At 45.1% G+C, this 26,443-nt stretch overlaps 2 protein-coding genes and 1 pseudogene across 8 annotated transcripts; 1 reads left to right on the top strand and 2 right to left on the bottom strand.

The window, feature by feature from the left end:
- The window catches only part of LOC128457406 (matrilin-4-like), a 63,026-nt pseudogene that overhangs the window by 14,078 nt on the left and 22,505 nt on the right, over nucleotides 1-26,443 (top strand).
- On the bottom strand, nucleotides 106-11,973 carry LOC128452712 (NLR family CARD domain-containing protein 3). 7 transcript variants are annotated; one of them, XM_053435554.1, is made up of 10 exons: nucleotides 11,858-11,945; nucleotides 11,073-11,167; nucleotides 10,217-10,345; nucleotides 9,997-10,116; nucleotides 9,332-9,546; nucleotides 7,318-9,112; nucleotides 6,212-6,385; nucleotides 3,273-3,446; nucleotides 2,725-2,898; nucleotides 106-915 (listed from the first exon to the last, which is right to left on the bottom strand). In XM_053435554.1, exons 3-10 carry the CDS (start codon nucleotides 10,336-10,338, stop codon nucleotides 891-893), a joined length of 2,799 nt encoding a protein of 932 aa, XP_053291529.1. In that variant the 5' UTR covers nucleotides 10,339-10,345; nucleotides 11,073-11,167; nucleotides 11,858-11,945; the 3' UTR covers nucleotides 106-890. The 7 variants fall into 7 exon arrangements, with proteins under 7 accessions (XP_053291529.1, XP_053291530.1, XP_053291531.1 ...); XM_053435555.1 differs by having other exon boundaries at nucleotides 7,318-9,115; nucleotides 9,344-9,546; XM_053435556.1 differs by having other exon boundaries at nucleotides 9,344-9,546.
- LOC128449038 (semaphorin-3D) lies at nucleotides 12,665-24,447 on the bottom strand. The gene is made up of 16 exons (XM_053432001.1): nucleotides 24,253-24,447; nucleotides 24,092-24,154; nucleotides 23,852-23,971; nucleotides 23,229-23,319; nucleotides 22,835-22,963; nucleotides 22,536-22,678; nucleotides 21,688-21,802; nucleotides 21,271-21,340; nucleotides 20,345-20,489; nucleotides 19,905-20,127; nucleotides 18,467-18,555; nucleotides 17,276-17,317; nucleotides 16,985-17,142; nucleotides 16,832-16,896; nucleotides 15,535-15,662; nucleotides 12,665-14,436 (listed from the first exon to the last, which is right to left on the bottom strand). The coding sequence occupies exons 1-16, from the start codon at nucleotides 24,445-24,447 to the stop codon at nucleotides 13,954-13,956; spliced, it is 2,259 nt and encodes a 752-aa protein (XP_053287976.1). The 3' UTR covers nucleotides 12,665-13,953.

Here is a 26,443-nt window from a genome sequence, read left to right as displayed (position 1 = left end):
TTATGTCAAACTGGTGATTTTGTTCTTTTACCTGCACCAAGGACGAGATGTTTCCACCAGTTTGTTTGAAGAGGAAAGAAAAGCTGAGTCATGATTCCAGTGAAGTCGGTGGAAGGATGTTTATTGAGCATTAAAGCAGAGACAAGTAGAAACAGAACTTTTCTCTCTGAGATGTTTTTCTTCTCGTTACATCTGGTTTGTCACAGAGGAAATGATCCATGTGTTTGACTCATAGACTGAATATAAAGGCTTTGACTGGGATGTGCTGCTGTTATACTGCAGCGCCACCTGTGGGTCAAAAGTAGAAAAGACACCACCGCTCTGCACCTGATGCAGAAATGAAAACGTCCCATTTTTAAGTCCAGAGTTTTGATCTTTTGTGTCAAAGACAAAACTCTGATTTTAAACTCAAAGTGATTTCAATGTGTTGAACTTTGTGTTGAACTAAATCAATTTGTGACGTGAATCCAGGAACTTTAAGATCATAAACAAACATATACACAGAATGTGGTTCTACACACTTGGAGACACACTGAGGGACAAAGGTGGACAATAATAAAGACAAACTCAAACACACTGTATGTGACTCTTTATAGAGGGTTTATATATTCTGCTTGTGTTGTGTCATTTCAATAAACACATTCTTCATGTGAATAAACACAATCGGGGCAGGAAGGTTGCTGGTTTGAATCCGGTTCAGATGGGGTCTTCCTGTGTGGAGTCTGCATGTTCTCCCCGTGTTTTCTCCAGGTGCTCCGGCTTCATCTCACACACACATGCAGATTAGGGGTTGTGTAGATTGGAGACTACACACAAGCTGCTGCTGCTTCAGCCTCTGGATCCTCAGGACACAGCTCAGCCTCCGTCCACACACACTGTCCTCTTCACACTCACCACAAAGACCCCCCCTCCCACCTGTTGAGAGAAGAAGACATCAGTGTCACAGAGACTCACTTCATCAGCTGTGACTCAGTGATGCAGCTCATCCAGTAGAAAGAGCAGCAGGGACTTCAGTCCTGTTCAGAGGTGGAGCAGCTTCCTCTCTTCTTCATGTTCACGTGTTGGAATGAACACGCTAAGAGCTCAGTGTGTGTCCTCTGCATGTCAAAGTGCAGAGTGGACACCTGAGAGGTGGATTTACTGCTGTTACAGGTGAAGCCATGTTTCACTGTGTGTTGATGAACATCTGCTTCTGACAAACTGGGACCAGAGGAGACAGATGGACCTCAGCAGAGGTTCTGCTCTGTATAAAGAGCTCCTGGTTACCATGTGATGAGGAGAGGCTTCAGTCCCACTGATCTCAGAGCTGTGACAAAGATCCACCTGATCAGTTCTTCACTGATGAAGTGAGAGGACAAACTGTCTCAGATCAGATGAAGACGACACCGTCTCTGTCCCTCGTGTGAGGCTGTCAGCTGTGGTCCAGCTTCACTTCCTGTTCACATGAAAACAACAACAACTGTCGTCTTCACGTCAACTCAATCACATGATCCCAAGCAGCGTGTGGCTCGTCTGATTGGCCGACTGTTGTCTCTCTGTGTCTCTGTCCAATCCTGACGTCTGTCCTCATTGTCCTCTCACAGCTTCACTGAGGAAACACTGAGGCCTGAACTATGAAGACACTTCAACATGTCCAGGAGATCTTTCTGAGATCAGCTCAACTGAACCTGACAGACACAGTCAGGCTAAGTGGTCACATGACGCTGGTTATCAACTCGTTAAGTTAACTCAGGTTTTCCTCATCGAGATCTGAGCGTGCACATAAAAGGGGCGGGGTTTACTGTGTAAGAACAAACACATGATCCAGAATAAAAGAAACTCAGTCACAGCTGCTAAATGCAGGAAGAACATCTGGATCGTGTCAATGTGTAAGTTACAGCGCCCCCTGGTGGCATCTGGTAAAAATATATTACGTGACCACGACATAATAACGTGTGAACGAGATAAATAACTCGAGACCACGAGATCTGAATCTGTTGTTTACTAACAAGACGAGAGGAAGAGAAGAAGACACACACTGTCTCACTGTCTCTGAGGACACACCATGTCTTTGAGGACACACACTATCTCACTGTCTCTGAGGACACACTAACTTTGAGGACACACACTGTCTCTCTGTCTCTGAGGACACCCTGTCTCTAAGGACACACACTGTCCCTGAGGACACACACTGACTCTGAGGACACACACTGTCTCACTGTCTCTGAGGACACACACTGTCTCTGAGGACACACACTGTCTCACTGTCTCTGAGGACACACACTGTCTCACTGTCTCTGAGGACACACACATGGACCTGTCTCCAGGAAGCTGAGGTCATCTGGTGTTTTGGGGACAGGATGAGTCTGGAGACATTGAGATGTTCTGGGTGAGTTAGAGATCAACTGAACCAACCAGACGTTGATTTAAACTTCCCTTATCCGTCCCTTTAAGGAGAGTGTGCACCACACAACAGTGTAGAGTCACTGTGGTCAGTGGGCGGAGCTTCTATACTGGTTGATCTCCAACTTAACCTGGAGCAGGTTAGCTGTCATCAGAAGTTACCATGGTGATGGACCTGGTTAAGAAGTGGACGAGCTTCGTAGAACTGAAAAAACTAAACCTGAAGTTAACCTGATAACCACAAATCCTGCTTGGTAGCACAGACCCTGGATCTGTGATACTGACTGTGTTTAGTAACATACTGATGAAAGCAGCGTGGACTGACTCCAACCATCTACTGACCTCAGAGTCTCCAGTCGACAGGTTGGACTCTGCTGTAGATCAAGCAGCTCCTTCACTCCTGAGTCCTGCAGGTTGTTGTTACTCAGATTCAGTTCTCTCAGATGAGAGGGGTTTGACCTCAGAGCTGAAGCCAGAGAAGAACAGCTGATCTCCGACAGTCTGCAGCTCTCCAGCCTGGATAAAGAATAAAACTTAACTGTAAATTAAACTGAGTTCATGTGTGAAAATAACAGACACATATTCATGTGAGCACAGACTCATAACATGGAAGATAAATATGAAATCAGACATGTTGGACTAAAAACGAGTCCTGATTCAGTACAAATAGATTATTTGGACCCGGTCTCTGTCCTGCAGATCAGTTTAGGAAATCCAGAACTAAACTCAGTGTTTTAACAAGTAGCTGAATATTTAAAATGTCACAGATTAATTAATTAATGATTTCAAGTTATGTATGAAGAGGAATTATGTTATAATTAAATGATATAAATTGTGTATAAATGCTGTTTATAAATATGAGATCTACAAAAGTCAGTCAGTGAACTGACCACAGAGTCTCCAGTCGACAGGTTGGACTCTGTAGAAAACCACACAGCTCCTTCACTCCTGAGTCCTTCAGGTTGTTTCTACTCAGATCCAGTTCTCTCAGATGAGAGGGGTTTGACCTCAGAGCTGAAGCCAGAGAAGAACAGCTGATCTCTGACAGACCGCAGCTCTCCAACCTGGATAAAGAAATATGAATATTAGAATGTGTCCTCCTGTTGTTGTGGATCGTCATCATGTCAACACAGACTCTAAACATGCTGCTGACCTCAGTCCAGTCTGTGACCTGAAGATAAATATCAGATCAGACATGTTGGACCATTGTTTCATTCATCAGCTTCTTCTCTGTGTGTTGGTCACTGAGCAGGTTTGTGTAATTAAACACTGTTTAAAGTAGGGATGGCTCCTGATGTCACTTCCTGTTTGTTTCTATACTTATAAACTGTCCAACGTGTTTCAATAAGAATGTGTCTTATTTTGAAAACCTGAGGAGGACGAGTGCTCGGCCTCAGTCCACATGTTATTTACTGACACTTTCTTAGTGATCAGGAGCAGGTGAGTGCAGGTGAATGGAGTTGATGAGGTGGACGTGACTGACAGGCTGGGTGAGTGACAGATGACTGAGGGACAGTGAGCAGAGCAGAACTGAGACAATTTAAATAAATAATGACCCAATAACAAAGAAAGTCTGATAAAGGGGAGGACAGCGCCGAGGAAGGCTGCTGTGTCTCACGCTCTCCAACAGCTCTGCTCTTTTTCTCTTTTTCTCTATCTTGTAGTTATTTATTCTACTTTATTTTTTATCATGCACTCCGGTAAAGCGAGCCCTATCATCATATATGATAGAGAACAACTTCTGTCCATCGGGTTGGAGCGGCAACCTGGAGCACGGAGGCGACGACGAAGGAAACGAGGGTCGTGAGCCGGTGTTCCAGTTTAACTGGCGCGCATGGCAACTGGCGACATTCCAGATGTTGACGCTCTTTTCAGCGCCGGTGGCAGATTCGTCATTTTCACAAAGCGCCTGTGTGTGAAGTGCGGTGATCTACTGAAGGTCTTGCTGAAATAAAAATCCTACATGAACCCTTCACGAGTTCATGTGTCTGTGTCAGCATCACGTTGAGACCGCAATATACATTTAGATGGTAAAAAAAAAACCTTGAACGGGATTCGAAACAATGAGCTGAAGCACTATGAGCTTCTAGCCTGATGACGATCTCACTACGCCACCGAGTCACTGAAATCTGAATCACGAGTCAGATAAATGTCTCGTTCTTTGATTTGTCAGATGTATGTCACCAGATGTGCTTTGAGGTAACTTCCAGTTCATCTGGTGAAAGTCCAAACACAGAATAAACTGTAAACTTAATACCAGGCTTCACAATCTGATGCTCCTCTTCATAGGAGACACAGGGAGCATTGAAGAACACACACACGTCACCAGCTCCACACAAAGTGCTTCTGTTTGTCGCTGGTGATCATTACAACGCACACACCAAACAACAGGTACATGTAAACATCCCTCACGTCAACAAGGAGGAAGCTCGAGCGGTGTTTTCATGAGTCCAGTTGGTGAACCTGCTTCTAATGGACGTGTGGAGCTTCACGTGTCCTCCTGTCGCTGCTGGTTGAAGTCAGCGGACGGGATTTTAAAAGATGTTCTCGTTGTTGTCGATGATCAGGTTCATTCATCGGAGAATGAAAACAACACAAACGCTCATCAACGGGTGTGTTGGTTTGTCACAGTTTCTTTAATGCAAGTGTTGTTTATCTGTGTGAAATCAACAGATGATCTTGTGTGTCGAGTGTGTTGTCAACATGACACATGTGTGTCGAGGCAAACCTGGAAAACTAACTTAACGTCTCCATTGTCGAACAACGTGTTGTGTATTTCTTCTCTTCAGTCAGATGGCTGCGTACTTTGTTGGAGCTGTGTCAGTCGAAGGAGTAAATAAAGTTCACTGTGTAACTATGACAACTCTGGCAAATTATGATAGTGATAAATAATAATAATAAAACTATTTATATTTTGTTGTGTCTCAACGTCAGCAAAACGAAGGAGCTGATCTCGGACTACAGGAAGAGACGAGGAGAAGAACACGCCCCCCCCCCTCTCCATCAACGGGACCACGGTGGAGCGAGTCAGCAGCTTCAGGTTCCTCTGGGTCCACATCACTGATGACCTGACCTGGACCCATCACACAGACTCCATCAGGAAGACGGCCAGTGACTCTTCTTCCTCCACAGGCTGCAGAGGCTCCACATGGACTCCAGGATTCTCTGCAACTTCTACAGATGCACCATAGAGAGCATCCTGACTGGCAGCTGCACCGCCCTGAACCGTGAGGCTCTACAGAGGGTGGTGCAGTCTGCCCAGCACTTCACCAGGACGGAGCTCCCATCCATAGAGGACCTCTACACCCAGCGGTGCAGGAAGAAGAGCAGCCGGATCATTAAAGACCCCTTTCATCCCAGCCATAAACATTTTTGCCTGCTGCCCTCTGGCAAACGGTACCGCAGCATCCGGGCCGGCAGCACCAGGCTCAGAGACAGTTTCATCCCCCAGGACATAAGACTTTTAAACTCCTCTGAACTGCAATAACTCCACCAAACCAGCACCGTGACATATTTGCATACTTGCACCATTGCATAAATTGCACTATTGTTGTTTTATTATCTCTTCAGCTGTTTTTATATATATTTAGATATGTATACTTTATTTTCTATTTTAAATTTTGATATTCTATTTTATTCTATTTTATACTATTTCAATTTTATTTTTATTTTATTATTTTTTAGTAATTACTTGAGCATTGCCAGAAGAGAGCCTGTGACTCTAGCATTTCACTGCCAGCGACTGCTTAATGTTATTGTTGTGCATTTGATAATAAAAATCTTGAATCTTGAATCTTGAATCTTGAAAAGTGAAGAAGGATTTAAGGACCTCAGAGTCTCCAGTCGACAGTTTGGACTCTCCAGTCCAGAACACAGCAGCTTCACTCCTGAATCCTGCAGGGGGTTGTCACTCAGATCCAGTTCTCTCAGATGTGAGGGGTCTGACTTCAGAGCTGAGGCCACGACTTCACAGTGAGTCACTGAGAGTCCATAACGACTGAGTCTGTAATTAAAGAAAATATCAAATCTGTGAGAATTAAATCAGAAAACACAACATTCATACAAAACGTGATCATGTGACCCTCACCCTGGTAAATCCCCTCTTTGTTAAAAACTCCTCAAGAGAATCCTTTCAGATTTGGTTCAAGCGTTCATTCAGACTAACAGAGGAACTCATTAGACTCAGGTGGTCAGAGGTCAAAGGTCAAGGTCACAGAACATGTTCATAGCCTCTTGAACATGATATCTCAAGTCTGTCTTCAGGGGATTTCTTCACATTATGTCTCAAAGAGAAACTGATTAGATTGCAGTGGTCAAAGGTCAAAGGTCACAGTGACCTCATGTTATTGTGAAGTCAACATGTCAGGAACCTGGAGGGACGGACACTGCACTGGTTGGTGGTGGAGGACAAACGCAGAGTGGGAACTCTGGTTTCACAAGAAAGAAGAAGAAACTATATTTCCTGCTTCTTCAGTTTAAAGGAACCGTCAGTGATTCTCATCCAAACACTGATTCAGTGATCGTCTCCTCACACTGTGCTGTTTGCTCATATATATATATATATATAAATATATTATTTATATATATAAATATATATATACACAGTATATACAATAACCTCCCTTGGACCCCACATGGTCGTATGTCTGAACCCTCAAACTCCAGCACAGTGAACACATTGGATTTCACTCTCCACATCTGATCTAGTTGTTCTCATATGTACATGAGAACAATGAGAATGTATATGTACATAAAAATAATAACTTCAACACACACACACACACAGACACACACACACACACACACACACACACACACACACACACACACACACACACACACACACACACACACACACACACACACACACACACACACACACACACACACACACACACACTGATTGAACATGTTATTGATCATGTCTGGACTCACAGAGCCTTCCTGCAGTTCCTCACAGCTGGGATCAGTCTCAGTCGACCCTGGTATGATGTGTTGAACGTCTTCAGGTCCAACTCATCCAGAACCTCCTCTGACATCTGCAGCATGTAGGCCAGAGCTGAGCAGTGGATGACAGAGAGATACTTTGATTTTTTCTTTGACGTCAGGAACTCTTTCACCTGCTGATGAACTGAGTGGTCGTTCATCTCAGTCAGACAGTGGAAGATGTTGATGCTTCTGTCAGGAGAAATGTCATCACTCTTCATCTTCTTCAGGTTGTTGATGACTCTCTGGATGATCTCTGGATTGTTCTCTGTCCGACCCAGCAGGCCTCCTAAGACTCTCTGGTTGGACTCCAGACTGAGGCCGTGAAGGAAGCGAACAAACAGGTCCAGATGACCATTTGTACTGGTGAGGGATTTCTTCATGGTTCTCTTCAGGAGGTCATCCAGGGAGAAGGTACTGTCTGTTTTCTTACGCATTCCCAAGAAGTTGTTGAGTTCTTCTGTGTTCCTCTCGGTGTAACAGTGGAACATGTAGACTGCAGCCAGAAACTCCTGAACGCTCAGATGAACAAAGCAGTAGACTGATTTCTGGAAGATCACACACTCTCTTCTGAAGATCTCAGTACAAACTCCTGAGTACACCGAGGCCTCTGTGACATTAAGACCACACCGCTCCAGGTCTTCTTGGTAGAACATGATGTTTCCTTCCTCCAGATGTTTAAGTGCCAGCCTCCCCAGCTTCAGGAGAACGTCCCTGTCAGCCTCCGTCAGCTGCTGTGGACTCGTCTCATGTCCCTCACCGTACTTGTTGTTCTTCCTCTTTGTCTGAACCAGCAGGAAGTGTGAGTACAGGTCAGTCAGGGTCTTGGGCAGCTCTCCTCTCTGGTCTGTGGTCAACATGTGCTCCAGAACTGTAGCACTGATCCAGCAGAAGACTGGGATTTGACACATGATGTGGAGGCTCCTGGACGTCTTGATGTGTGAGATGATTCTGCTGCACAGCTCTTCATCACTGAATCTCCTCCTGAAGTACTCCTCCTTCTGGGCCTCAGTGAAGCCTCGTACTTCTGTGACCCTGTCAACACATGCAGGAGGGATCTGATTGGCCGCCGCAGGTCTGGAGGTTATCCAGACGAGAGCCGAGGGAAGCAGATTCCCCCGGATGAGGTTTGTCAGCAGCACGTTGACTGATGACCTCTGTGTGACCTCAGACACAAGCTCCCTGTGGTTGAAGTCCAGAGAAGGTCTGCTTTCATCCAGGCCGTCAAAGATGAACAAAGGTTTACAGACAGCGAGCGTCTCTGCCGTGAGCTTCTGTAACGCTGGATGGAAAACATGGAGCAGCGTGAGAAGACTGAGCTGCTGGTCCTTCACCAGGTTCAGCTCCCTGAACGAAAGCACAGCCAGCAGACCCACATCCTGGTTCTCTAAACCCTCTGCCCAGTCCAGAGTGAACTTCTGCACCGAGAAGGTTTTTCCAACGCCAGCGACTCCGTTGGTCAGGACGACTCTGATGCTGCTCTGCTGGTCAGTGGAGGCTTTAAAGATGTCCTGGACCTTGATGGGAGTGTCCTGGAGGATCTTCATCTTGGAAGCCGTCTCAAGCTGCCTCACCTCATGTTGAGTATTAACCTCTTCACTCTGTCCCTCTGTGATGTAGAGCTCAGTGTAGATCCTGTTGAGGAGGGTTCTACTTCCTGTTTCATCACTTCCTTCAGTCACATGTTCACATCTCCTCCTCACACTGAGCTTATGTTCATCTGAAACCTCCTGCAGACCACGATCTGCTGAAAGACAAGAAACAATGTGAGAGACAGAGAATCTGAGAATCTGCTGATTGTTTTCATCAGATACAGAAAAACTACAGAAAATAAAAGCTTTTTAACTTTGTGCTTTTCTAACGATGTTAAATGTTGATGCTGTATGAAGGAACAAAATAAAACCACATGTGCTGTTGTCAGAAGTGAAGACATCAGCAGACACATGTACAGTGCTGCTCTGACCGGCTGTCTGACCTCCAGCTCCTGTTCTGGATCTTTTTCCACACTGGGGACAGGAGGAGTCTCCTGAAGAACCAGACTGGTCCCAGTATGAGGTGATGCACTGTCTGCAGAACCAGTGTCCACAGCTGGTGGAGACTGGATCCTTCAGGACATCCTGACACGAAGCACAGCAGGACGACTGCTCCTCCTCAGAAACATGACTCCTCTTCCTCTCCCTGTGAAGACATGTCCTGATAACTCACATGTCACAGTCACAGGTTGTCATCACTTCTGTCAAGGAGGTTTTGTGTTCACCCAGTATGTTTGTGTGTTGGTTGGTTCGTTAGTGGGATTATATAAAACAACAGATTACCAGTAAACTTGATGGAAGGTTGTGGTCTGTGAACCAGATCGGGGGGGGGGGGGTCCTCTTTCACAGACATGTTCAGAGGACTGATGTTTACCAGTGTGTAGAATTTGGTGCAGATCCAAATCAAAATGAGTCTCTAGTGGATTTCAAAATGGTTTCATAAGGAGCGTGTTGGTTCTTGGTGGAGGTCTGAGCTCTTTGAGTGATTCTGAGAGATTAGTCACCAACTTCAATGAAGCTGTGTCCTAATGCAGGGGCCACACTAGAGGAAACTAGATCCTCTTCAGAGCAGGTCCCAGTAGAAACAGTCTCTTACTCTGTGGGTGAGGGTCCAGGTTCTTTACTGAAGTTTGGAGGAAGACTCATGGACCGGTCACTCTTCAGAGACAGACAGCTGGACCCTGGAGACTCTGCTCTCAGTCTGTGGTCCTGACCTCTGCAAACACAAACATGTTTTTATTCAGAACACATCATTCACTGGTTCATTCTGTGAGGATTCAGTTTGGAGTTTCACATGTTTGTAGCAGGTCTCTTACTTTGTGTGTGAGGGTCCAGGTTCATTACTGAAGAATGGAGGAAGAAACATGGACCAGTCACTCTTCAGAGACAGACAACTGGAGACTGCTCTGTCCTCCTCTTCCTTCTCATAACCACTCATCTTCAGTCTGAGAGGAAAAACACTGTGAGCTCAAACACACACAATTAAGCCAGGTAGTAAACTCAGTGTTTCTTCAAATATAACAAACGCTCCTACACTGTGTCCCTGTTGTCAGGCTAACTTGAGACAGTTGTAGGTTTAATGTGTTGGACTCAGCCAATCACAGCGTCGAGTCAAACTGTTGATTGACTGACAGAAGTTCATCCTGAATCTTCTTCTCTCTAAAGTCCACGAGTAGAAAACTGACCCAGAGTCAGTGACAGTGAAATAATATGAATGAATAATATAAATGTTGCTGAACACAAGTGTGTGTTAAAATTAAAACTAGTATTTGTAACTTAACTCATGAAATATGTTTTAAAGACAATAATAATAACAAAAATAAAAAGGAATATATATATATATGTGAGCTTTACTGGGATCCACAGTGAAGACTCTCCACTGGTTGGTGACCACTGCTGTAACGTATGATTGTGAAAACACGTTGTGTTATTAAACACTTGATGAACAGATGAAGATAAAAAGTGAAGCTGTGAGTTAACTCTGTTAATTAGTCCTTTGAAGGCTCTTTGATCCAGACCTGCTGTTCACATCTGTCTCTGGGATCCGATCACATGACGTCTGTCACCAGGTGTGAACTAACAAACTTAGAGTCATGTGATCAGCAGATGGATGTTAACAGCAGGTGTGAGAGTGAGACAGTGAAACTTTCAGAAAGTTGTGTTCACACTCACCTGCTCACTTTCCTTCCTTCTGCTCATCCAGGTGAAAATGGAGTCTGACCGCTCCCTGTTCTCAGGCTCCTCTTCCTCCCAGTTGAACCAGTTCACTCTTGAAAACATCCAGTTCATGAAGATGAATATGTCATGTCAAGTCAGCAAAGAGCCAGAGTACCTGATTTGCATCCCCTTCTTTTCTCTGACTAGACGAGTGTTCGATGTATGAAATGATCCAAGTAGAAACAGTACCAGTGTTTGACCACAAGGTGTCAGCAAAGAGCCAGAGCACCTGGCTTCAGACAACATGGTTTCCAATCATGTCTAATAAAAACTGATGTGAGTGTAAATTCTATTTCCATATGATTGTGAAAACACGTTGTGTTATTAAACCCTTGATGAACAGATGTCACTTTTAATCAGAGAGTCACTTCACACTGACGTACGGTAGCGAATTGCATCACTTCCTGTTTCCCTGCCTCGGGTGGTGGTCGCTCTCTCTGAACCAGTTTCTCTACTAACACACATATTTATCTGCTCAATGGTGAAGAGTCTGTAGTTAAACATCCACACACACCAACCACTACTACTCTACACTCTTAATAACAACCAGTCCAAAGTCCAGTTCATACCCATGAAGAGGAACTGGTTCACAGTTCATGTTTTATTGAATTGTTTTATATCTGTCTCTGGGATCCAGTGAAAAACTATTTGAGCTCAAACACAATTACACAAGAACTGACCCAGAGTCAGTGACAGTGAAATAATATGAATGAATAATATAAATGTAGCTGATCACTCACCAGCCTCAGACTTCACGTCTCCTCCGTCTGCTCCTTGAAGTTAGAACCAGTCTGAACACTTTCACTTTCACTGGAGGCTCCTCCCCCTCTCTGCAGTTACTGGAAATCACATGACTCTGTCTGTGTGTGTGTCTGTGTGAGAGAGTGTGTTAGTGTGTTTGTGTGTGTTCTTAAATTAAAACTGCTGTTTGTAACTTAAATATATAAACATTCATTATTATTATTGTTATTAACTGTAACATCATGTGAACTCGATGAAGACGTGTTTCCTTGAGATCGGTCTGATTCGTCAATAGTTTGTTAAAATGTGGAAAACTCCCAAACGGCCCAACTCCATCAAATGAAGCCTGAGCTCAAACCCATGTTTCCTCCTGTGAGGTGAAGGTTGTTATATTTGGTGTTGGAGCTGAATGTGTGACTCCATCTGCAGAACTCTGCCACGTCAGGTCACATTCATACAGTCCAGTCACAGTGTTGGTTTATAGATCTATAGAAATACAGCTGCATTGTGATGCATCATTTGACCGTTGTGTATTTCAATAACTGCTGAGATTTGCATCCCCTTCTTTTCTCTGACTAGACGAGTGTTCGATGTGTGAAATGATCCCAGTAGAAACAGTACCAGTGTTTGACCACAAGGTGTCAGCAAAGAGCCATGGCACCTGGCTGCAGACAACATGGTTTTCCCATCAAGTCTAAACTGGATAAACTGGAATTCCACCATAGAAACTACTTTCTATGAAAACAAGAAATAAAACTGATGTGAGTGTAAATTCTATTTCACAGAAAACTTGACCAAAGCCTTGATCATCTTTTCATTGGATTAATTTGACATGTAAGTTGTGATTTAGTGTTTTATTCACATACAGTATAAAACAAGTTGATCTCAAAGTTTATTGGAGAATCGTGACGTTAAAAAACAGTTTTTATTTGATTCAAAGAAAAACACACGTTTGTTTAAGTATAAACACAAAATACTAAACTCTAACACATGAAGGAAGAAAACCATAGAAAATAGAGTTCTTTAATATACATCGTCATGAATAATATTTATTAGTTACATGGCAGAACTGATAAGATGCACATACCAGGTATTTTCAAGCAAGGTCCTTTTCATGTGTGCGTCTCCACTCAGGCCTTTAATCCACCCACTGTAATAAGTATGAGGTCTAGATCTCATCAATGTAGATCAGCAACACATAAATACATGTAGATCCTGATGATTTTAATATAATATGAATATCATATCTGACACAGAGTTTGTCTTTTAAAGTGTCAACAACAAGGATCCATGATGAAACAAGTCACACACCAAAGAATCTTGGAGCCTTTGTGATGAGCTGGTTTATAATTCAGAGCGTAGACTGTAAATAAAGATGGACGACATGGCAGCTCCCAAAAGTGAAGCCAAAGCGTCTCAACTGCCCCCTGGTGGCTGGATGCTGAACTGCTGAACCGCAAAAAAAATAACAATCCAAGTAGACATTAAATAAAAGATGTTTCTGTCATTTCAGCTCGTTCTTCTCTCTCTGATGTTTGTTCAAGTGTTTCTGATCAGTTTGGTTTGAATCAGTTATTTGATGATATAGAAACAGGCTGAGACGTGATGATTGACAGCTGACACTGACTCCTGATTGGTTGAGCCTGTGTACGGGTTCGACCTGGATACCACGGCTCCATCCCCCGATCAGACTGGAACTCTGAATGAGGTCATCATCGTGAGGTGGAAGTGTTCGTACGTGAGATGTTTGGACTTGATTTCTGGATCGAGGGAGAAGTGGAGACGCTTTGCAAAACTTTATTTCCAGTCTGTGATTCAGACGCCTGAGGACGTCCTGCTGCTCTGAACTTAGAGAACCACAGGTTCCAGCTGCTGTTGGTTCCAAACCACAGTGAACGCTGCTGGTAACACCAGCTCAGAGACAAGTCACGTTTCCTACACTGCTATTTCCACGGTGTCTAATATTCAGGTTAAGTATATACTACTCTCTTTTTTATATTACACTCAGTCTTTAATGCATTTTGCTCCAAAACAAAGCGTTGTTGTCCTCTGAGTTCACAGGAGCTGTTGTCCTGAGTCTCTGTCCTGCAGCCGACTAGAGAGGAGGCTCGGGGGGGTTGTTCCTCCTCACCCGAGCTTTCCTGCTCTCCTGTTTCAGCTTCAGAGTGCGGAGCTTCTGCTGCCGGCGCTTCTCTCGGTACCACAGCTGCTCACAGTACTCGTCCACGCTCAGACTGTTGCTCCCCACCATGTGCAGGTCCTTGTAGCTCCGGTGCTGCGGCAGCCACGAGTTCCTGAGTCCCGGCAGAGACGCCGGGGGGGGAGGGCCCGGGAACACGGGTAGGGCCCCCCCCGCCGGGCCAGTCTTCCCGTGGCTGGGGCCCTGGCTCTGCTGGTGTGGGGCAGCCGGGTGGAGGCTGTGGTTGGGGATGATGTGAAGGCGGTATCGGGCCAGGACCTGGCTGTAGGAGTGCTCGTGGCTGGTGCAGGTGTAGAGGCCTGCGTCAGCCAGCTCTAGGCGTTGAACCAGCAACCCACGCTTCATGTGGAGAGAGCGGTGGTCATCGCTGAGAGGACGCTGACAGAGAGAGAGAGGATGTTTAGAGCAGAGGACGGAGCTTCTTCACTGATCTGCTCATGGAGAGACAGTTGGTGTCACGTGTCAAGAAGGAGACTTCCACCAAAGAAATAGTCCCTTTACTGAGAGTCTGATTCTCTTCCTCCCATTATGCAGCAGTGGTCTTCAGATTTGATTTTATCGTGTTAAACTATAAAGATCAGGTTTACGTTTAAGTCTTTTTCATGTTTTAAACACATGATCTGTGATTTGCTGCCACTAGGGGGCGTCTCAATCAGAACAACACCAACAGACAGTTTGTTTGAGGACATGACGTCACCAACAGACTCTTTTAGTAATATCTCCAAATCAGTCTTATATTATTAAATACGTATTATTATTATTAAGTATCACAGGTCAGATCACACATTTCATTCAGAGAGGCTCAGATTCTCTTTAACTTGAACTCACTGTTTGTTTAGCCTTCCAAATTACTGCAGCTCTTTATTCATCACCATTTTTTTATCTTAATAATATTTGTATTCTTTTTATTCTGTTGATTTTATTGTTTCTATTGTTTCTAACTAGACGTTTGTTTTGTGGATTCATTTCCTCCATCGTCACTGTGTTGAAATCTGTATTTACACTGTGTGTTTTCTGTTGTTGTGTTTGGGAAGCACTTTGTGTAGCCTGTGCAATATAAATAATGTTTATGTTAAGTCTATTAAAACTAGAGGTTTGAAAATATCATGTGAGAAGTCATCAGCTTATACAACACCTGTCTAATTGTTTGAGGACATTTTGATTTGGAAAAGTTGCAAATATCACATGAAATTGAGAGATTATACATTTGAACAATGTTCAGGGTTCTAGAAACCTGTGGAATCATTTGAAAAGGATCAAAGTTGCATCATGTTTGTGTTTTTACAGCCACATCCCTCCTGAAAGCTTCTTCCTGTCTTTGAAAAGAAGATAGTCACAGTCTAATAGTGTTTAAGTCTCTATGCTTCAAGGAGAAGTGATTTAACATCAGGTTAAAGCTGGAACGTTCTTCTTCCTGAACCAGAGACACCAGCAGCAGGTTTCATGGGGACAGAAGGTTTCCTGGTTCAGACTCACTCTGTCCTCAGTTGTCTTCGAGCTGCTCGTCCACCGGAGCTCGGCCTGAGGCGACCGAGGAACGCACTCCAGGAAGGTGGAGTTTCCTTCTACGCCGTACAGAGACTTCTCCTCCACAGAGGCAGAGTCTGACGGGGAGAAACATTTAGAGCATTGAGAGTTTCTGCTGCAGATCATGGGAAATACTCAGGATGTGATTCATGTGAATCTGAAAAACCATAAGAATCAGTTTTTCTTGGAAACACGTTCTAAACAGGAAGAGAGAGGAAAGAGAAGAAGACACATCAACACCTCATGGGAACATTTCTGAGATCAGAAATAAAAGATGTGAAAAACTTGATCATTTCTTTAACTTGATCAAGTTTTTAACATCTTGAATCTAATCTAATCTAAAAAAAAAAAAAAACTTCAATAATCTTAACTGCCGCTGTGTTGAAGCAGAGGAAGCTGCAGTTACACAGAACAGCCTCTAGAGGGCGCCTCGTTTCTACCTGCAGCAGAGAATATTCAAGAAGGAATTTTAACTGTAACTGTATTTTAGTTTTATTCTGTTGTGCAACAATTCAAACTTTAGTTTTGCAGAGATAAGAATAAACATTAGGAAAATGTTCTTGTAAAATTAACTATTGTACAAAATTAACCTCAAACTGTTAAAATATTCAGAGTTTCCCTGTTGAATTCAATAGAAAATAGAATCTACTATTAGCGATGCAATTTTTGAAGAAAGTTAAATAAGGGAAAATATTCCAACATTAAATTCTTAGTTCAGTAATTATGTGGATCAAACTGTGACTTTAGAGCAAAACATTAAAGTTCCACAACAGACGTGAAGAAGCCTCATCAAGGCTGTGATTATAACATGTCACTCTTCAGCAGGTCCTTCTCTCCCTCTGGGCATCGGGTTGTGGGAGATCAGTTTGGATCCTGATGAAATAAATCCAGACTGATTTTTATATTATATGTTTGATTCCATCCAGTTGGGCCTTGGTGAAGGTGTGAGCTCGACTGAGGGACATTCTAATGAAATAAACACACAACCCACTGAAGAAGCTGCTCAGACTGAACCCAGTATGAACTGGAGCTTCTGGATGGATCCAGACTGGAGAATCAAACACAGTTGTGGATTCATGCAGATTTCTGATGGAGCCAGTGGCCAAACAGCTGAAACCACCAAGGCTCTGCATCCCATCGCTGTGGAGCTTCTAAACCCAGGATCCATCACCCACAGTGTGTATGTGGGAACCCTCCTGAGATCATCTGATATAAAGAGACTTCACATCAGACGGAGGAAACTCACCGTCCTCTGTGACTGGGCACTGACTCCAGGGGTCTCCATACTTCACATCCTGTCTCCGAGCCCTCCTAACACCAAACCAAGGGAAAGTCAGACGTCCATGTGGTAACTGCTCTGAACGAGTTGTGTCCTCATTACCCCTCCGTCCCTCTCTACCTCTTGCTGCTGGGGAAGAACCTGGAGCAGGTCTGTCCATCCCAGGAGCAGTAGGGGTCCCTGGCCAGACAACACTCAGCACAGTCCGTCCCGTACAGCTCGCACCTCTGGAGCCCCAGCTGGGCCACGCCGAGCTCGCTGGACACGTACAGCTGCTGCTGTGGTCGAGACGGACGACACAGAGAGACACTGATTTCATTGAGGGAGTTAACTGGACTGTCTTCAGGCTCTAATGTGTTCATGTTTAATCAGATGTTTTCTGTGCATGTGAATAAAAGAGTGAGGACGAACCCTCTTGGTGGACAGCTCCATGCTCAGGACGGGAGTCGGACTCTGAGGAATAACAAGAAAAATGGACTGTTAATGAAGAACCAGACTAATACATGGGAGTTTGATAACAATCACATTTCTATGAATCTGATTTTCATTGTAGAAATTCAGAGAAGAGCAAAACAACTTTTCACATCTGGTTCATTTCTCCTGAAGTCAAATGGGATTTTGGTTTGGTGCCTGAGATCGAGTCCTTTTGTGTCGTTAATCCACTGAACATGAAAACCACTCGTCTCCCTCCTCTTCCTCACAGCCGGGTGGTTAATGTGTGTGTGTTTCTAACTCGGCCTCAGGAGCAACAAACCTCACTGTCTGCAGTCAAACCTGGAAAAGAAGGCGTCGGCCTCATGTGACCGACTCACAACTGGTTACTGGTCTTTAACTGAAGTCATCTTTCAGCCGTGCAGAGGTCGAGGTTAACGTTAAAGGCTGCGGCCTCGCTCTGAGGTCAGAACTCCAATGAGTCTCTCTCTTCATCAGAGGGATAATTACCCCCCAGCTCCATTTTTCTGGACCACTGCCTCATTTCACCGTCTCACAGAGGAGAGTCAGTGACCCCCGACCGCTGTGAAGGAGCCGAGGGGCAGATGAAGGAAACTCAAACCCACCAACCACAGCCTCCCACCTGGAACCCAGTGAGGAAGCAAACAACCAGTTCCTCCTGCAGCCGTCACTTCCAGCTCTTTACGAGCAGAAGGACTCAGTTCCTGTCTCAGTTAGAAGGAAACCATGAGCGTCTGGTTTCCTGTTTGTTTGAGCTCGTTCTCTTTTCTCTTCACCTGCACAGGGTTTTCATTCTCTTTCCCTTCTCTTACATCCTCTCCTTGTTTTTCCTCCTCCTCATCTTCGTCATCTGTTTAAAAACAAAAACACAAGAATGTGCATTTCCTATTTTCTGTCATGTCTCTGCTCGTCTTCCTGGTGTGTTTGTGAACAGAGAGGATCTTGGGAAATGTGCGTCCTGATATCTGCTCTTCTCTTTTAGAGACGGTGTAGTTGGCATCAGGTCAATCTGCAGTGAAGCCCCTCAGGACACAGGGCCACGTGTGCACATATAATGGAACCAGCTCAAATCACTGTACTTCCTGTGAGAGGTGTTTCTGTCCCTGGATCAGAAGCAGCATTAAAACTTCATTCACAGATGAGTTTCACCTTGAAGACGCTCAGCTCCTCCAGAATGATCTCCTCTGGGTCCCAGGAGTCTGTGATGACCGACACCACCTTCACCACCTTCCCATCATCTGCACCACGACAGGAGAGAGTTCAGGTCAACGCACATTTCATATTCACGATGATCAGAATAACAACACAAAAACAACTCATCGATAAAACATCAGATAAACTTCAATTCTCACAAACGAGAAGTGAGAGAAAGGTCATGGAACATTCTTCAACTGTCGCAACGGTATTACAGGACACATCCCTGTGTGACACGGGGGGTGGAGCCTGACTGAGAGCTCGAGGTCACGCCCACTTGTACCCATTGGACACTAGCAGCTGTCAGTCACACTGTGGTGTACCCCCCTAGAGACTGAGACATAAACTCCTGAATGTTTACTGACGTCATAAAGTGAGAAGTAGAGTCACTTTCTATAGAAACCACCAGAGAAGTCGCCCCCTGCTGGTCACTACACAGAAGACAGGTTTCAGGTGCTTCAGCATCGGCTTCACTTTCTGAACTCGGAGTCTGTGTCAGCTGTGTAGCGCCCTCTGCAGGTCTGGAGGAGCTTTGTCAAGTCTTTAACAGTGATCACAGCTCGGCCTAAGAGAATAAAATTAAATAAAGTAATAACCTGCAACACAAACTGAACATTATAAGTAAACATAAACACTGATATGCTTGAGTAGATGAGACCCAGCGTCCCTCTAGCCCCCCCTGCTGGTTCACACTGGTTCTCTGTGCACAACCTGCAGCTCCTCAGTCCAACCAGGTCTCCACTGATGACCTCTGACATCACATGGGTTCAATTCTTCATTCTTTAGTTAGAACACCTGAGTTTGTGAAGCTCCAGGCTGCAGCAGCACGCCTGACGTCCATTAAAGTGTTTACGTTCAATCAAAGGACAGTTATGACTCTGTGGTTTATTTTTAGGACCTGCAGTGAGTGGAGGTCAAGGTTCATCAGGCTGAGAACTTCACGAGGAAACATGGATCTGGTCCTAAGAGACATCTCCTCTCTCCTCTCTCAGTTTGTATCACTTCAGCTGCTTCAGGCCTCAAAGTAAATTCTCTTCTCCTTCAACTCTTCCATTCAAGGCCGGAGACACGTGCACATCATGGCTTCCTCATCTATCCTGAGATGGTGATGAGTCGCTCGTGCACGTCCTCAGAAATGAACGCCACATATCTGCAAGATGCAAGAAGCCCTTGAGCAGTAGAGGCCGTGTGATGTCACAAGCAAACTCCTCCAGTCACCAGGACTTTTGTTTTCTATTGACAGAACTTCTGAAGTTCTATATGGTCTAAGCTCTGTAGTACACATAGTACACACAGTACACACAGTACATACAGTACACAACAAGTACATGTCGGGCCTCACTCTCACTCCATCAGTTGCTCCTCTTTCCCAAACTCTCTCTCTGCTCCTCACCTGTTCCCAGGTGTAAGACGTCGTAAGGTCCGTCCTCGGCCTCCACCCTGTCCACCACCACTCTCTTGAACATGCAGGGCGCGTTGACCCGGGTTATGATTGGTCGGCCTCCGAGGGGCGGGACCGGCTCCCACATCAGCTGATGCTGCCGCATGAAGCTCACCACCTCGTCTGGGAAGTCCTTGGTGGATTTGTGGAGAGCGTCGTAGGTCTCACTGGGACACTGGAGGACGAGAGACATGGTGAGAGGGGAGAGGCTGTGTGTGTGTGTGTGTGTGTGTGTGTGTGTGTGTGTGTGTGTGTGTGTGTGTGTGTGTGTGTGTGTGTGTGTGTGTGTGTGTGAAAATGAAAACAAAAAGAAGCGGCTCATTTAGGAGTCTGATATTTAAGAGTTTATGATTTCAAAGACTTGTTCATTCTTGTGATGTCTGTGTACTCACAGCTCCAGGTCTGGGATATGGGATGTGACCTTTGAACTCCACCCAGCGATAGTCGGGACCTTCTTTATGGGCAAACGGTCCGTTGAAAGCTGCACGGATCGACGCCATGGAGTAGACACACACGGCCGAACCACGAAATACAGAACTGTGGACGACAGAGAAGAGGTGTTGGTGGAGGTGGTGAACGACAGAGTGTGAAGAGAGAGGAGGAGGAGGAGACAGTCAGGGAATGTTTTGTATTGAACAGGGACGCTACAGTAAAGAAAGAAAGGGATGAGAGAGTGAAGAGAGAGAAGGAACAGAGAGAACAGGACAGGAAGAGGAAATAAGAAGTGGGAGAGCTTTTATACGTCAGGGTTAAAATAACACAACCGGCCGGGCCTCTTCACCTTTGACCCCGACACACACCCACAGCTCTGATCTGCCTCACCACTGGGCGTGCACGAGGCAGCCTGGCTGTGGGTCAGTCTGTTTATAATAAACTGAGTAAATATATAATATATATATATTTTTAAATAGAAATATATTTAGTGTCTAATATAACTTCCAAGTCCTTTGCTGCTTCCATCCAGTCCCAGTTATTCAAACGATTCTCTCTCTCTCCTCTCGTCTGTCGGCCATTTGTCTTTCAATCAGCTGAACACAAGGCATGATGGTCAACATGTGTATCTCTTGGGTTGGTGACCATCGGTTGTGTTACTTTACACAATGAGTGCACTATGTAGGGTATAAAAATGATTTCTACATAATCACACAGCTCAATAAAATGTCACTTTATAGTGAGTAGTAATTTAGTGACACAAAAAACCCAATAGAAAGGATTTGTCATGAACGTTTGTGTGTTTCTCGAGGTTGTAGCCTCCAACAAGGACGTCAAGTCTCCAAAGAACCTTCTGGAACTTTGAGTCAAACGGGCGTGTTCTCACCTGGACGTGCTGAAGACGCCGTAGATGGTTGGATTTTGAGGGTCTTTGGTTTCCAGAACAAAAATGTCCTCTGGAAAAGAAACACAACACACAGTCACAGCATTGAACTTCAACATCATGAATGAGACACTGTTCACTGAGGAGGTCAAGAGGTCAGGGGTCATTGTAAGCTGCTGGTTTGAAAAGACGGAAAAAGATAAGATAAAGATAAAAAAGATAAATTCAGTTCATTTAAATTTCAAAAAGCTGATGTGATAAAATACATGGGAGGACAGGGAAGGAAAGGAGGGGACAGATTCACACCGTGTCCTCTTTAGTTCAGAGACAAGAAGATAAAGGAGGAGACGCTGGTTTGTTCCAGAGGTCAAAGAAGAGGTGGAGGGCAGAGAAGGAAGGAAAAGGAGGGACGGACGTTACCCAGCTCATCGAAGTGCGTGTCCACCCCGGACGGTCCGGGGACAGAACAGACGAGTCGGGCTTTGAGGAAGGTCGTCCAGCGGTTGATCAGACTCCTCCTCCCTCCGACGTCGTTCTGGATCCAGATGAAGAGGAAAACATTCTGCTCATCTTCAGGTTGATCAAATGTTTTCATGCTCTGAGGTTCAGAAGACACTTTCCTCAGACTGTCCATTGCTGCAGCTCCTCTTTTCAGCCTCTGACTCAAACACGTCTAGCTCCTGTCTCTTCAAGACCCCCCCCCCCCCCCCCTCCTGATGAAGATTAAAACTGCGTAAACAGGCTTTGAGGTTTGTTTCTTCCTGTTTGGTGGGTGTGTCAGATATATCATCCAATCAACATTGACGTGTATATAAACTCCGCCTTATTAAAGAGACAGTGACTCTTGTTAAGTTCAGCAGCTGCTGTTTAACATCAAATATTAGAAGCTGGAACATCAAGTGTCTTTTATTAAGCACGTATTTAAACTCATGTCGTCCACCTCCGAGATTTTCCTCAACAAGAACGACAACAAATCAACGGATCAACGTTTATGTTTAACTAAAGTTTTCACTCCGTTGAGTCGGAGCTGTTAGCGCCCTGGCTTCAGTAGAGGTGAGTCAGACGAGCTGCTTCAGGAGCTTCAGTGTTTTCTCCCTTTACCACAAACTTTGGGCTTTGTAACTTTGCAGAACTTTTATATTCACAAAAAACCTTAATAACAAAGTAGAGAAACCTCCCGTGTCCCTGATCAGTTCTTCTGTGAGCCTGTGGGATGTTAGAGCAGAACAGATTGTTGTGTTGTACATTTTCTCTCTGCCTCTTTCTACCTTGCAGACTCGAGCCACACGACTATAAACCCTCTTGTCCCACTGGCCCGCCTCCACCGCCTTCTCCTTGAAGAAGAAGTAAACCTTGTCGTCGTCGGGACTGTGAGTGTCCGGGATGGAGAAGGAGGCGATGAACTCTGGCTCTAAGGGAGAGAGGAGGAGGAGGGAGGGTGAGGAAGAGGAGGAACGTTAGGGAAGAGAGAAACAGATCATATCTGGATTTCAGATGGAGGGAAGAAGCTCATTGACTCAGGAAGCTGCTGGAATCCTGAACCAAGGCTCAGACTGGTGCGTCTCACCGTTCAGCCAGTTGTGGTCGTAGGCTTCGGTGCGGATGTAGTGTTGACTGCTGCCCTGGATCGTCGTGCGGAAGATCGCAGCATTTGCTCCCATGAAGTCCACCGAGGTCCCAGCGTACAGTTCACCATCTTCAGGACGAACAACGACAAACCACAGAGTGGAAAGAGCAAGTTTACATCAAACATCTCCCTCGTGACATTTGTTTTTGTGCATGGCCAACTGACTCGATAGCGCCCCCTGAAGAGCAGCCCCTGCAGCCATTCAAATAATAAAAATCTGAGCACGAGGACAATATGTTGTAGAGAATTCAGCTGTTAGTGTGTGTGTGTGGGGGGGGGGGGGGGTGCACGAGGACACACAATGTGTTGTTTGTGTGCTGCTGGTCAGACCTACCAGTCAGTCTGGCTGTGAACGGCTCTCTGGGACTGAAGGGACATTTTCCTCGTCCTGACTCGACCGCGTGAGACAACATGAACAACGGCTCCTGAGAGAGAGAGGGGGGGGGGGGGGGGGGGGGGGGAGGGAGAGAGAGAGAGAGAGAGAGAGAGAAAAGTTCACAACCAGATAAAACACGAACTGTAAATAAAGATGGACGACATAACGGGCTGTCTGCAGTAAAGGTCATGAACCTTCTCTCTGATGTTTGAATCAGTTATTTGATGATATGAAAACCGGCTGAGACGTGATGATTGACAGCTGACACTGACTCCTGATTGGTCGAGCCTGTGTATCAGAGGGACCTCGATGCCACGCCTCCTCTCCACCACCACAGCTGCAGAGACTCTGGCAGTGAATGATGTCACCAGTACAAGATGGCTGCCCCTGTATCTGAAATGTATTGACTCCACCTCCGGCCGCCAGGAGGAAGAGGAGATGTGTCTTCTGTCGTTTTCTGATCCTTCAAAGTTAACGAGCAGTTTTCTGATGACGCTCTAACGCAGACATGTGACGGCTCTGATCCAATCACGACTCAGTGACCCTGCTGCTCTGTGTCTGACTCATTATGGGATGTTCACCTCTGTGCTGGGTCCCAGGTGCAGGTAGGTGCACTGTGGCTGGAAGGCTCCGGTGCCACAGGCGTACACATGAGTCTTGTTGAACGGCTGCAGCAGCCGGACAAAGTTGGCACAGTCCGTCTGAAAGAAAAACAGAAAACATCCCCTGAGGCTGTGGTCAAGGCTTTTAATGCTGAGCTCAGTCACCATATGAGACAGAAATACATAAATATAAATAAATAATCCATCCACACTTCTTACCTCCAGACTCTTTCCTGCCAGCCTGCAGTGCTCCACATGTTCTGTGGCAGCCGGCCAGTAAACCTGAGGGAACACGACACTTCAGCTACAAGACTCGATTTCAAACACCGACTCGGTTCCTTCGATGCCGAGAAGTTTGTGAACGTGTTTCAACATCTCACCGAACGTGAGGGCAGGTCCAGGCGGTCGGGCCTCAGCAGGTAGATGTGGTCTTTGCCTCCGACCAGCAGCCAACCGTGATCCTCGTCCAGCAGCATCGACTCGTAGCCGCCGCTGACTCCACCCGTCCAGAAGACGCCCGAGCTGTTCCTCAACTCTGACAGAGGAGAAGAAACAGACGGGGGGGGGGGCTTCATTTGAACTTCATGCTTCAATAACTGCAAAGTTTGGACTTGTTATGAGGGAAATATTTATCTATTTTGAACATACACACTTTATTTTGCTCCAATTTCTTGAGTTAAATAAAGTAAAACAAAAGATTAAAACCAGATTCGTTGTCTTATACGTAGATAAAATCTGTTTTAATTGAATTTATCTTGAACTCCGGGACATTGTAATTTTTTATTTTTATATGTTTCAAATATTTGACAGACTAAATCATTAACATGGAAAATAATCCACACACTGAACAATGGTCATCAATTTAATGAGTCTAATAATTCTCAGTTGCAGTAACAGTTATGATTTATTATTATTATTATTAGTAGAATTATTGTTATTATTTTTTTTTTATTGCAGTGGTAGTTTGGTCCAATTTGATGAATTTGCTCTGTGGGATGTTTATTGAGCTGAAACATCCGGGCTTCACCATTTCTATTAGTTTCCATAATAACTTCTACACCTGTGATTCATCTACAGCAGGGGTTTTCAAATTGGGTGAATGTGAGCCTCCCCTTAGAGTAGGTAAGGACAGCCGAGCCTCCCCTCAAAAAAAATGAATCCCGTCCGCCTGACCTAACCCACACACGCCTCTTCAGTAAATGCCATCTTTTGTGTGTTCCAGGCAATGATGATTTTCAATAACTAATCAAATGTAATGTTGAAGACATTTTATTTCCACAACTTTTTTAAAAGTGCATTCATAAACGATTCTTTGCAACAGCAAATCATTTCCAACTTCATGCAGGCCTAATTGAGGCTACTTTTAAAATTAGGCCTATCCACAAGTCAACAAAACATGCTTAACATGTGTAATCGGCGCCAAAGCTACAACCAACGACATCCGACGGCTGAAATCGGTGCTGTGTGACCGGGCTTTAAGCGCACATTTGAAGGAGATGCACATCGTCTCGAAAAGAATCTGCACAATGGACAACTCTCTGATCAATGAACGACAACGGCATATTATCAGATCGAACAGATTCACATATTTTCATGAAATTTGTTAACGATTTCAGCCACGTACAACCTCAAATTTAAACAACAAACAAAATGCGTCAAATTCACATCATTTGCGCTACGAGCGGCATCAACCCTATGGCCCACCCAATTCATGGATTCAAGACAACACAACATTGACTTTCAATTGAATCGTCCATATCAGTGGGAACAATGAGGCCTCGCTTTTGATGCACAGAGGTGTTCGATGCGGGGCTGCAGTGCAGAGAGAAATATACACAAGTCGTCCTCCACCTGCAGCCTTGATCTGTATTTGTTTTTAATCACGGTCAGTGTGGAAAACCCACACACACACAAGTACGTGGAGGTAAAGGGGATTAAGACTTCCATAGCCCTATTGGAGATCTGGGGGAACTCGCTCTCCACAGACAACCAGAAACGCATTCAAGATCATTTTTCCTACGTTTTTTTGCTGGGTCCTGTCTCCTCCCTTAATGCTGACTCCTGTTGACTTGGGACAGGGAAACGATGCATTTTAAAACTAATACACGCACGCACAATTATCGATATCACTAGAGCTGCATACAGATGTGTATTTTGTTTTTGCGAGTGTCTCGTGTCGCGCCTCCCCTTTGGCTCTTTGGCGCCCCCCAGGGGAGGCGCGCCTCACCTATTGAAAACCACTGATCTACAGGATTTAATTTCCCTTCTGTTGAATCTCGGAGCAGCTGCTGTAAATCAAACCAGAGACTCAGTTTGAAAACTTCCCTGTAAATCAGCTCCTGAGCTGCGAATAATCACCTGACGAGCTGCTGAGTGGAGCACACGCACCTCACCCTGTGGCCGAGGCCTGGTGGATGAAGGGACCACACGAAGTGTCTTTGAACGCATCACGCCACGTTTACTGCACGTCTCCACCGTTAAAAAGGAAATCAGTTACTGCCCCCTGGCCGAGGACGAGGCAGCCGTGAGCACCAGGAGAGACGCGACCACACAACTGAAACTCACTAATCA

Source organism: Pleuronectes platessa, chromosome 2 (assembly GCF_947347685.1).
Source record: "Pleuronectes platessa chromosome 2, fPlePla1.1, whole genome shotgun sequence".
NCBI lineage: Eukaryota > Metazoa > Chordata > Actinopteri > Pleuronectiformes > Pleuronectidae > Pleuronectes > Pleuronectes platessa.
This window is presented reverse-complemented; position numbering and strand designations above follow the sequence as displayed.